The sequence below is a fragment of the Nuphar pumila genome, chromosome 17 (assembly GCF_984573655.1).
Source record: "Nuphar pumila chromosome 17, dmNupPumi1.hap1.1, whole genome shotgun sequence".
In the NCBI taxonomy this organism is placed as follows: Eukaryota; Viridiplantae; Streptophyta; class Magnoliopsida; order Nymphaeales; family Nymphaeaceae; genus Nuphar; species Nuphar pumila.
Genome location: NC_143265.1, coordinates 75,758,782 through 75,772,008, shown reverse-complemented (window position 1 = coordinate 75,772,008; position 13,227 = coordinate 75,758,782). Strand labels below are relative to the sequence as shown.

The following is a 13,227-nucleotide window of genomic DNA, read 5'->3' as shown; positions in this document are numbered from 1 at the left end:
TTCTCAGGTTCACGGGTCAGGTTGGTGGGTCGACGGGTTGGCGGTTTGGCAGACGGGTTGGCGGGTTGACCTGCCCGCCTAACCCGTTTATTAAACGGGTCAGCCGGGTTGGCGGGTTGGCATACCCTCAACCCGAACCCGACCCGTTTAATAAATGGGTTAGGTGGGTCGACCCGTTTATTAAATGGGTTGGCTTAAGCCCAACCCGAACCCGCCTAAGAGGCGGGTTGGCGGGTCGTGTCAGGTTTTGCCACCCCTACCCTTGCCCCCAAGATCGAGTTGCGTTGCTTCGAGGACGCGGACAATGAGCATAAAACCATTGCCCTTTCTTACATGCAAGGGGTTTACTGTTGAAAATGGAACCTTGACCACCCACCTAGCAGCCAATGCCTCTCCCACCGTGCCAAACTGTTTGGGATTCAGGTGAAATATGATTACACACTTTTGTGTGCTGCTGCACCTGATCACCCACACCAATTCACAGCTGAGGCTGTATCCCAAAGATGATAGGTGATCAGGTGAGGCATTATGCTCAAAGTGTGCAATTACATTGCACCTGATCTTCTCTTAAGAATTGACCATACACTAGTCGCTTCATAACTGGTTCAAATCAGGTAAAGCATTTTATGTAAAATTACCTTTGACACAAAAATGACACTTGTCCAATGTTTTTGGTACCCAAGCTACTTTCACATATTGGGTTGGTGTTTTACATTTACATTGCAGCCCACCGTTTTACCTGATCCACTCCATAACATGGGACTGGATCATCTTTTTTTGCTTTTTCCCTCGCGTCTTCCTATTCATATTACCGACGATAGTTTGTCTTCGGCTATAAATATTTTTACTACAACAATATTGCATATCGTCAGGATTAATTTATTATTGAAGGCGATAATTCATCGTCACCATATATAATTATGATTGTTAATGACGTCTTTTCTTGTAGTATACAAAAAATTGAATCTTCCCATCCATATTACATGTCAAATATCATTGATACTCCACAATACATCATGACAAAAGCATCTATGCGGGAAATTCAAAATGGATGAGTAGATGAAATTATGGATATAAGATCCAAAATTTGTCGATTTATTGAGCTAGAAACAACTTGTTTCATGAGATTCTCCAGTTCATTTTGATTGTAAGATACATACATTTGTTAATTGTTACAGTTGTTTGTAGGTACAAATGCCTTTTTTCATAAAATTAACTTTGCAAATGTGATCTACATTAGTGAGAATTGGCTCTTAGATCACCCGATTACAACACATAAACTGGTTTTTACAAGGCTTCAAAAATCAATGGCTTCCAATGTGCGTCACTTTCTCCGGTCATAAAAATTGTGTGTTTTTCATTTTTTTTAGAGGTATTAAACACCATTTAAAATCTTATCCCTACTATTTTGAGCATACTAAATTCATCTACGAGGCTGAGTGACAAAAGTTAAAAATAGCAAAATATTGTTTTTAAAAAACTCATGAGAATTTGAAATTTTTTCATAATTCTCACATTTTTGGCAAAATATCGGCAATAAAAAATAAATTTTAAAATATAAAAACTTATTTTTATAAGAAAATATTAATAAAAAAAAACACACACGGTTTTTTCATGATAAATAGCCGTTTAAAATGTAAATATCACATTTAAATCACGGTATTTATGTGTTTTCATCAATCTTGCGATATTATCACGAGATTTTTATAAATCTCGTGATATTTTTCACTAATTGATAAAAAAAACCTGCACCATGGAGATCCGAAGCATTTGTACTTACAAAGGTTTGCAATAATACATTCTCTCTCTCTCTCTCTCTCTCTCTCTATATATATATATATATATATATAGAGAGAGAGAGAGAGAGAGAGAGAGAGAGAGAGAGAGAGAGACGCTAAGAAAGACAAGTTAGAATTTGAGAAAGAAAAAATGGTAAATGTTTTATACTTTATATATTGTATTTTACAAATTACATGGAACTCCCGGAGACCCCCACCCCACACACACACACAAAAAAAATGGAGAGAAGGTAAAAAGAAACCCACAACTTCTGCTCATGAACGTACACCAAGAAACATGATATCTCTTACAACTTTGGAGGACTGCGCAAACCGCCACCTCTGTCCCTTGGTCTTCTCCTCCTCCTCCGCCACCTCCTCCTTCCTCCTGTTCATCAGCAGCAGCGACCACAAACCACGACCACCTCCACGAATCTTCTTCTTCTCCGCCACCGCCTTCTCCAGCTCGACCGCCATCGATCTGCTCCTCCTCAGCGGCCACAACCTCCCCTCCCTCTCCGGAAGCTTTCCCTCCTTGCTTATCAGGGACGACACCCTCGCCCCCTTCCCCTCCACCTTTCCGGCAGGTAGGGCCAACGAAGGAGGCGTCGAGGGAGAGGAAGACTCGCAGGAAGAGGAATAGTAGGAATAGGAGGTGGAGTAGTAAGACGAAGTCTTGCAGTTGGAGAAGTGGGTGAGGCGCTCCTTGAGGCAGACGGAGCAGACGCCCGGCGATGGACGGCGGTCAGGGTGCTTCAGGCACATCCCTTGCAGATCTGACGACCATGGTAACGCCATCTCTCTCTCTTTCTCTTTCTCCTTTTCTATCACTCCATATGTACACATAGGAGTCTCTTGATTGCACGAGTGGCCCTGGAGGGGAGGGCGATTCCGAATTTATGGTCTTGAGGGTAGCGTACAACATCCAAAAAGTGGGTCAACATGGAGAGGTGGTGGGGAGAAGGTGGGTCTGGGCCCACTTGACTAGGCAGGAACTTGGCACCTTCCTTTGGGCCGGCATCGTGGCTTAGCTTCTCTGTTCTTTCTAGTTAGGCATGGGTCAAATCGGCAAGCTTTGTGACTAGATCAGGTCATATTCTTATATAATCGATCGTCAGCTATATTCAATTCTCTTCTCCCATCTTCACTTGAGAACTGTGAGATTGAGAGTGAGTGGGTTTTTTTAATAAATAAAAATATTTAAAAATATTATTTTAATAACTTTAACACATGTCACATTCTGATTGACACTTAATTTAATTTTTAATTAATTTTTTGGCGAGGTGAGGTAGTTGAACAAATCCAAGCTGTCTACTAAGTCTAGAACCATTTTAGGTTCTGCATGTGCAGCATGCCAAGCGTGACCAAAGGGTTTTAATCAACTAGTGGCCAGTCAATGTGCAGTCGGTGATGAAGGAGGTTTTTCTCTTGGATTATCTAAAAAAAAAGCACACCAAACGTGACCAAGTCCATACCTGAACTTTTTACAGCCATAATAACACTGGCCAAAAGTTTTAAAGTCCAGATCTGGAAGACTCCTACACTGTCAATGTTGGTCCTTTCAAGACAAAATTTAACTTGTAGCACTCATGATGATGATTCCTTTTTCTCAGTTTTGTTTAGATTTGCCGTCCATATGGGTCAGCTCATTTGTTACTTCTTGAGCTTTAAGGAGTGAGACAATAGACAACGCGTAAGCGACAGTCAATTAGATCTCACTGGCTAGCTTGTTCAAATTATGACCCTAGTGGGCACCCACTAAAATATACAAGCAAATATTATTATGGACCACATCCAAATGATCCTAGGGGTATATGGGTATATATAGGGGTATCAACAGGTCGGGTTTGGTTTGGACCCAGGTGGCAGGTGGTACCAGACTTGGACCGGGTTTTCGGGTATGGTATTGTGTCCGGACCGGGGTCTAATCGGGTACACTATAAAAAAAAACATACCTGAACCCAATAAGAACTACATGAACCATACCAGGTAAAACCATATTTTGTATCATTTTACATTAAAAAAATTATAGGTCTTAATCAAAACTTGAGTCGTGTCCAGCTCTGATATACAATTTCACAAACTATACCCAGGTTCATGTATTAATCAGACCTTCGGGTCAGGACCCAGATCTTAATCAGATCTTATTATTTATCACCATCTACGGACCCTATAGGGTTTGGTTCAGGCCGGGTGCAGGTAAACCCAACCCGTTATATAGAAAAGAAGAAGACAAGGTTCATTTGTTTGGCATTTCATAGACATTCCTTTTGAGTTCAAATGCTCCTAAATCCTTTCGACAATGGGAGCAACCTTGACAATGAAGGGCTTCATACACTCGTCTCTTATTTTATTAAAAGTTTACTTTTTAATATCATGTGTTCTAAAAAGGAACTACTCCTGTAAAAAGTAAGTAGTTTTCAAATAAGAAATGCTATATTACACCTGACCTGATCTTACAGGTACTAAACAATTCCTCCTAATTTCATGTAGTAACACGACGACCCTGGACACAATCTGAAAATCAAGCCACCACGATGTATTATTTATGCCTGAACATGGTTGTAGGGATGTCAATGAGTTTGATGTAACCCAGCATTCGACCCGAATCTAATACCATTTAGTCAGATTCGATAGCCAAATTTGGCTCCCATTAATACACTACAAGAAAAACTCTAATTAGCGACGGATTTTTTTGTCGCAAATTTGCGACGGATTAGCTAGAGAAAACAATCCATCGCTAACATTCAAATTATTTGTGGAATTAGCGACGGAAAATTTTTGTCTCAAACTCTGTCGCAACTTCGTGATGGATCAACGGCAAAAAAAATTCGTCGCTACTCCATCACAAATTTGCGACGGAGTTTGCAACAGAATTTTGCCGTCACGAATCCGTCACTAAATTTTTTGTAAATCCCTAATGCGAGCTTCCTTTCTTTTCCTTTCTCTCACCCCGTTGCTCACCCTCCCTTCTCCCTCTTCTGGCGACTGCCTCCCTCTTCGGCGACCTCCTCTCTTCCCTTCTCCCTCTTCCGACGATTGCCTCCCTCTCTGACGACCTCCTCCCTTCCCTTCTCCCCCTTCCGACGACCACCTCCCTCTCCAACGACCTCCTCCCTCTTCTGACGACCGCCTCCCTTTCCAGCCACACCGACCGACACCCATCCTTCTTCGGCCACACCAACCGACTCCATCTCTTCTTCTTCCCTCAGCGACCCCATCGCTGACCCACCACTTGTTCCTCCGGCTCCAGCAACTCGACCGAAGTCCACCAGCGACCACGTCAGTGAGTTCGCTTCCCGTACCCTCGTGCCTCCCCCCTTGTCCCTCTTTCCAACCTGTCGGCAGAGGACCCACCTCCCTGTCGCTGATATTTTTCGGTAGAGAGTGGAGCCCCCTTGTCGTTGTGTTTGATCAGTCGGCAGGAAGAGAAGCCCCCCTGTCGCTAGTATTTTCCAGCAAGGGGACGGAGCCCCCTTGTCCTTGTTTAAACAACAGCGATAAGGGGATCCGCCCCCTTGTCGTTGTGTTTGCTCGACCGGTAGGGGGCGGAGCCCCCTGCCCTTGTTTAAGCAACAGCGGTAGGGGGATCTGCCCCCTGCCGTTGTGTTTGCTCGGCTGGCAGGGGGCTGCACCCCTGCCATTGGTACTTTTCTGCAGGGGGCTCTGCCCTCTGCCCTTGTTTAAGCAACAACGACAGAGGGATCTGCCCCCCCTACCATTGTATTTGCTCGGTCTGTAGAGGAGCCCGCCCCCTATCACCAGTACTTTCTGGCATGGGGCTCTGTCTGTTTTCTTCACCCTGTGTCTTTGACTTTGGCTAGCAAGAGTAATGTGCATTGTAGGTGCGTAACAGAGCAAAATGCGCGATGCTTAATGCTAAGCATCACATGCGGCTTAAAATGCCATGCGAAAAAAACAAAACAAAATACAAATCGGGTAAATACCCGTGGTGAGTAAGTGATCCAAGCGCATCACAGGTTATTTAATTTCTTGGATGCAACATTTTTTTGTTCACACACTCACTTAGTTGTGGATATCTATGACTGCTTTGATGGAGTTCGGAGATCATGCTGAGCATGATTTTAATGTATGAAAATATAAATGTTCTTATTTTTGAAGTTCGAATTCCATGCTAATCATGGTAGTAGTTAGCGGGATATTGGAGTGTGTTTGCTGCAGGTACATGTTTGACATTATTTTGATATGAATGATTTGAATGCATTACAATATTTGATGTGACTGTATCCATTCTTGCATGAAGTTATTTTCAATTTGATTATTTCTTCCATATGAAATTGTATCGTTAAAACATACTTCAAATGAATGTATCGTGTTATAAATGGGTTTGCACATGAAAATGAATGATAAGTTATTAATGCTTCAAACATGCTTTAAATGAATGGTTTTGCACATGAAAATATTAAGTTATTAATGCATGCATTATAGTTCTTGTGATTGAATGACATCACATATATATATATATATATATATATATATGTGTGTGTGTGTGTGTGTGTGTGATATATATCAAATCATTACATCCATCATGAATGAATGATAAATTAGATATTTTCTTAATCATAGCATTCTTATGATTCTCTTTTAACGGGTTAGGATAATATCTGTAACATCATAGGACAAAATAGTTGCAAACTGTGAATGGATGTACTGTAAGATAGTTGACAATGAGGTGTCACTTGAATATATGTACGGTGTTGACAGTTTTGTGGCATGGTTGAAAGAGTTGGTAAGGATGATGACATGCATTCTTTCCGTGTAAACAACAATATGTTACTTAATTGGTCGTGTTTACCGCCATTGTTTATGCTTGTAAGTCCGTCATGGTGATGTTAATGACCAAGGAATATGTGATTTACAAAATAGTTTGAACAAAGTTGTGCAATGTTACACAGGATATATCGCAAATGGTTATCGATTTCATACAAAAGACTACGGTGTAAACAAGTCAATGATGAATAGTGGCATGTGTGTTAAGGGTAGCAGTTACGGTGAAAATGAACTTGACTACTTCGATGTTATTGACGAAAAAAAGGAGTTGACTTACTTAAGCTTAAATAACAAGGTAACTTTATTCAAGTGTCATTGGTTTGATCCCACAACAATAAGAGTCGACAAAGCCTCAGGCATTGTGGAGGTAAATCGTAAATCAAGGTTTGGAATATATGAACCATTCATATTAGCATCGCAAGCTCAACAAGTTTATTGTACTTCATATCTTAATACAAGAAAGTCAGATAGAAATGAATGGTGAGCGGTTTGCAAGGTTAAGTCTAAACTATACCCTGAGTATGATCAGTTATAGGAAGACAAGATTGTTGAAGAGGGTGATTACTATCAATCAGATGATATGTATGACTTCTCTTATGGTCATGATGTCATACATGGTCTGCATGTTACATCTTCATTGTCCGATGATACACGTATGGAAGAATGTAATCCAAATGATATACCAAGTGGATGTGCGCCCAATGAAGAAGAAGACGAAGAAGAAGAAGAGGAGGAGGGAAAAAAAGAAGGATAAGAAAGTCAAACAAGTGATGAGAAAGCATACTCAAGCTAGTGAAATACATCTTGTAATGCATACCACATCACTTTTTCATATGCTCTTATTTTTGTAGTTCAGAGACCATGCTAGTCATAATAGTAGTTAGCAAGATATTTGAGTGTGTTTATTGTAGGTACATGTTTGACATTGATGTGATATGAATGATTTAAATATATTGTCATGTTTGATGTGACTGTATTCATGCTTGCATAAAGTTATTTTCGATTTTATTATGTATCCATGGAATTGCATATTATGTAACTGATCCAAATAACATTTTTATTTATTAGAATATGGTTTGTGGAGGTAATAGTGGTCCCAGTGGTCGATGACCAAGTGGAGGTCGTAGGACATCATTAGGTAGATATTTTTGTGTTATTTTTAAATATAGGCATTCATTATGTTTTTGCTTATATGTTGATATAAAAATTATTACTTGTTAATCATCTTGATAGGATCCCAGCTCAGGGATAGTCAATCTCAGCCTTCATCTTCATGTAATGCTTCGATAGGTATATCATTTGAATAATTGTATACTTGATTAGTTTAAATGTGCATTGTGTAAATTTCTAACTCATTGTTTTGTAGGTGATGTTTTGCCTACACATGACCTACCTACACCAGCTACTCATACACATCACGAGACAATGTCGGATGCAGGGTCTTCTCAGTCTGACACACGATGACTCATTCAAATAGTGTATATCGATAGTCGACCATAAGTATTTCATTGTCACTTGTCCAGTACTTATCTTATAAATAGTGTATATCGACAGTCGATTGTTAATGTATATCAATTCATGTGCAGCGCGAGGTTCGAGCCACAAGAAGTAATATAAGAAATTAGAAAGTTACTACTTCAACATCTTTCAGGAGCGATCGCTCAATGAAAAGAGTACCCGAAGGAGGTGTTGGATAAACTATTGTCATTATTCATGGTAAGCAATCGTTTATCATAACTATTGTATTTCATACTTAATTTTTTATTATAGTCATGTGTATTAACTTTCTGAAATTATTTATAGGCTTCGCATCGCTTCACGACTGAAAACGAGGAGAAGGACGCAAGGGTAGTGTGGCAGAAGGTGGTTGCTAATTGATTTGCCAACATATTGCACAATATAAAGACTGCAGCAATAAAAGCAGTTAGTGGGATAGATGATCCACTGCAGTGGAAGGGCCATGACCCTTCTACTATTAGGAAAGATTATTGGGAGGAAATGTGCGATAAGTGGACAAGCAATGAATTTTGAAACCGCTCAACAAAGGCTGCACAAAATCGAGTAAAGATGTCTGATGCCCATCTATACACAGATAGATCTATGACTTTTGGGAGCCACCAGAAGAAAATGGTAACTCATCAATATATATTGTCAAATTTATAAGTATTTCTACATACTTTTTAATTGATTTTTTTATCCTTTAACCTTGTAGGAAGCAGAAAAAAGAGGTATTGTGCCTTACAAGGATGTGTTTGTTGAAACACATAAACATAAGAGCAATGAAGAGTTTGTATCAGAGAAGGCGAGAGCAATATCAGTATATATTTATTGTATTAATAAATATTGTAATATATATGTTATTATGAAGTACATTATCATAAACATTATAATTCTTAATTCTTAATTCTTAATTCTTAATTCTTAATTCTTAATTCTTAATTCTTAATTCTTAATTCTTAATTCTTAATTCTTAATTCTTAATTCTTAATTCTTAATTCTTAATTCTTAATTCATATTTTAATCATTACTTTGTAGGAGTTATACAAGCAACATGTGGTAGAGCGATATGGCGATGACTTTACTCAGCATTTGCCTTTTGATCATGCAGCATGGGTGACTGCAACCGGTGAACCAAAAAAGGGTTATGGGTTCGAGTTTGGGAGTAACATGAACACTACACCAGTCATTGCCTCCTGCAACCATGGCTCTTAGAGTTCTCCCGCCAGCATCAACTCCCATCGTCTAATTGACCTTGCTATATCTTGGGATGGTGTCTGTCAGCGTCTTGGGGACAAAATGTGTGACTTTTTACATGAAGTCATTCCCAACCTTATCCATAATGAGTATTGCAACTTCTTTTGAGACATGGAAACTTCATCTGCATTCAACATGAGCTCCGGTGCCCGTCAGGTATAAAGATTCATGTAATTTGTTTCATGTTTTTAGATTTCAAGCTAGTATATGCATGATTGAATCACTATAAAATTTTTTGACACCTTTAAAACACATATATACATGATTGAATCACTATACAATTTTTATGACACCCTTATAACACATATACGCATGATTGAATCACCATAAAAAAATTTGACAACCTTACAACACATATAAGCATGATTTCATCACTATAAAATTTTTTGACTGCCTTATAACACATATATGCATGATTGAATCACTATGAAAGTTTTTTGACAACCATAGAACACAAACAAACATTCTTTCATCACTATGACAACTTTAGAACGCATATGAGCATGATATTAGCATATATTAAAGTTTTTTGACTGCCTTATAACATATATATGCATGATTGAATCAATATGAAAGTTTTTTGACAACCTTAAAACACATATATGCATGATTAAATAACTATGAAAGTTTTTTTACTGCCTTAGAACATATATGAGCATGATTGAATCACTATGAAAGTTTTTTGACAACCTTAGAACACATATGAGTATGATATTAGCATATATGAAAGTTTTTTTATTGCCTTATAACAAATATATGCATGATTGAATCAATATGAAAGTTTTTTGACAACCTTAGAACACATATATGCATGATTGAATTACTATGAGAGCTTTTTGACAACCTTAAAACACATATAAGCATGATTTCATCACTATGAAATTGTTGTACTGCCTTAGAACACATATATGAATGATTGAATCACTATGAAATTTTTTTATTGCCTTAGAACACATATATGCATGATTGAATCACTATGAAAATTTTTTGACAACCTTAGAACACATATAAGCATGATTTCATTACTATGAAAGTTTTTTTATTGCCTTATAACACATATATGCATGATTGTGATACATAACACATTTATTTGACAACCTTATAAACATTATATGCATGCGTGAATCACTGTAACATTTTTTTGACAATCTTAGAACACATATCTGCATGATTGAATCACTATAAATTTTTTTTGTCAGTCTTAGAACACATATCTGAATTCTATTATTGTCCTTCACTTTATTGCTAGCCTATGTGTCATTCAGCCATTTACTTTGATTGCATTAGATTAGGTGCATTGCATATAATTTATTTCATTATATTTTGTTTATTAATACTAACATTTCAGTTTTCTTGTAGGATGTTGGAGATAATCAGCGTAGAGGAGCTGATGGAGGCATGGATGGAGAGGCAGATCGAGACAATGAAGAGGATGATGCCCCAAATCTTGGCGAGGATTAGATTCATGTGTTTAATTTGTTTCACGTACTTGTAACTAATTAGAACTTGGCAAGGACTGTACTGGGTTGTTAAATTTGTTTAACTTATAACTTGTGTTAAATTTGTTTCACCTGCTTTGTATATGTATTTTTTATGTGTACTTTATTTTTTATACACAGGTTATATAAATTGTATAACGAGAAATTTTCTCGATATTCATATTTCAAAAAATATATATATTTTAAATTTGTGATTAATTAGCGACGGATATTATCTATCGCTAATATCTGTCACCGATTTAAATTAGTCGATGTTTCGCGATGAAATTTAATTCGTCGATAATCCCTCGCTTAATTGTCGACGAATACATATTTGTCGTTAAATTTTAGCGACGAATTAACGACAAAATGCATTCCTTCGCAAAACCAAATTAGTCCTTATTTAGCGACGAATTAGCGACAAACATGATCCATAGCTAATTAGTGATAGATAAATTCTGTTGCATTTTAGAGACCAGGATTATACGACGAATGCTTTTCGTAGCTAATCCATCGCTAAACACGTTAGCGATGGATAGCGTAGGTCGTTAATCCACATTTTTCTTGTAGTGATAATCAGATTCAGGTTTGGTATTTAGCTTTGCAATCAAACTTGAAACCAAATCTGATTAAGTCTAAATGATGGCTTTTATGCTAGTCGGATCAGAATTTGGTTTTTTCTGATTTCATCCAACTCTGAATTTAAATCCAAATCCAAATCTGAATCCAATTAAGTTGGATCAGATTAAATTGGTATCGTTAATGCCTGGATCTAACCCGAGTCTATCCCGTTTATATTCCTAAAGGTTAGTAATAGCATAGGCGAGGCCCATGTTGTGTTGACAACAATGCTAGCAAACATGTACACAATGTCTTAAGTCCTTGGGTGATTGACATTAATATACAACACATAATCACACAAAAAATGGTCTTTTGTGATGCATAATGCTTCCTAGCAATTCATGTAGGACCTTGGGATGCATAGGCACGTTGAAGGATAGCAGGTGGGGCACTTTGGATCCATACAATGGGTCAGGTCATAACAGGTGGTCCTTCAACTACATTTGTTTTGGAGTCATACGCTTTAGACTTTGCACGTGCAACTTTGTTCTTATGTCATGTTCATTTTTTTAATATTTCCAAGAAAGGAAATTTCATCATAAATTAAGCATGGAATGTAATAAACTTTTTATAAAAAAAAATCATAAGAGTAATTTATATTAAAAATTATCATAAAAACAAAATCACATAGGCTCCCTTTTTTTTTTTAAAGGCAAGTTGGGGTTAGCCATACCCTTGCCAGTTATACAATGATACCATTTGGATTTGAACTTGCAACATCTCAATACAAGGTGACCTGCACTAGCTGCTCCTACAAGAAAAGAGAAGCCCCAGTTGGTATAGGTTCAGCTTTTTTGTTGGACGCAATCACAATTTAGCACTTGATGTATGAAAACCCTAGTTCGAAAGCATCTCTTGCTGAAATGTCGAATCCAGTAATGATTTCAAAGGTTTTACCAATCAAAGGCTTGCTCTTCATGCACTGACGATTGGCATTGCCCCATTTTATCGACCCGTTAAACTCTATCGCTTTTGATATTTCGTTGTGCTAAGCATACATGAGATATGCACAATTCTGATCTAGCTTTCACCACTCGCAGTCCGTCTCAACTTCAAGATCACAAATGGAGGACATATGTGCAGAATTCAAGTGTCATGGTCGAGTATTCTCTCATACAATCATATGTGGGAAACACGTCCATGAAGTCAGATTATAAAACAAAACTACTTTATCCAAAGGTGCCATGACAGTGCCTACACTGGCCCGACCGATCTTTAGAGTCGTGCACACTTAAACTTGCTTGCTAAGTTTGCTAAAAAGTAATTGTATGATGCCTTGTGCCACCGCTGCATGACATAGCCAAGGCATGGGACTTTTGACTTAGCAACTTGCAACACAATTCCTCACCTTTTATAATGTGGGGTTTTTTCTCCTATGTAATTTTGCTCTACTTAACATGTCACTGTCATCATTTGTTTCATGCAACTTTCATAGGAAAGTGCTGAGCTGCTAATCCCAATGTAACATTTTTCTAAGGTAAATGAAACAATCAAATCATTATGGTAGTAAAATGTCATGCAGACGCAAGAAAGCCCCAGATTTCTCACCACTTACCATTTTTTTGTATGTAAATTCTTTCATACCTCCCTTCTTATAAAAGCTTTATCATGAAAAGGCGGAGCTGGCAGGATTTTTTTAGAAATACATGCTCATTCCCATGAAAACCCTTCCAAATCTCTTATAAAAGCCAGTGCCCACAATCGAAGCCTGAGTTATTTTTTAAGCTAATGTAATAACTAATAACTGAAGAGAGAGAGAAGCTAGCTAATAAGTTGGGTGACTTGGCTTTTTATAAGTTGATTTT

General features: G+C 37.9%; 1 protein-coding gene across 1 annotated transcript; it reads right to left on the bottom strand.

Moving 5' to 3' along the window:
• Positions 1-1,914: 1,914 nt before the first annotated feature.
• Positions 1,915-2,648, bottom strand: LOC149812262 (uncharacterized). Its single transcript, XM_089993467.1, has one exon. It carries the CDS (start codon positions 2,622-2,624, stop codon positions 2,055-2,057), a length of 570 nt encoding a protein of 189 aa, XP_089849593.1. The 5' UTR covers positions 2,625-2,648; the 3' UTR covers positions 1,915-2,054.
• Between the last annotated feature and the right edge of the window lie 10,579 nt (positions 2,649-13,227).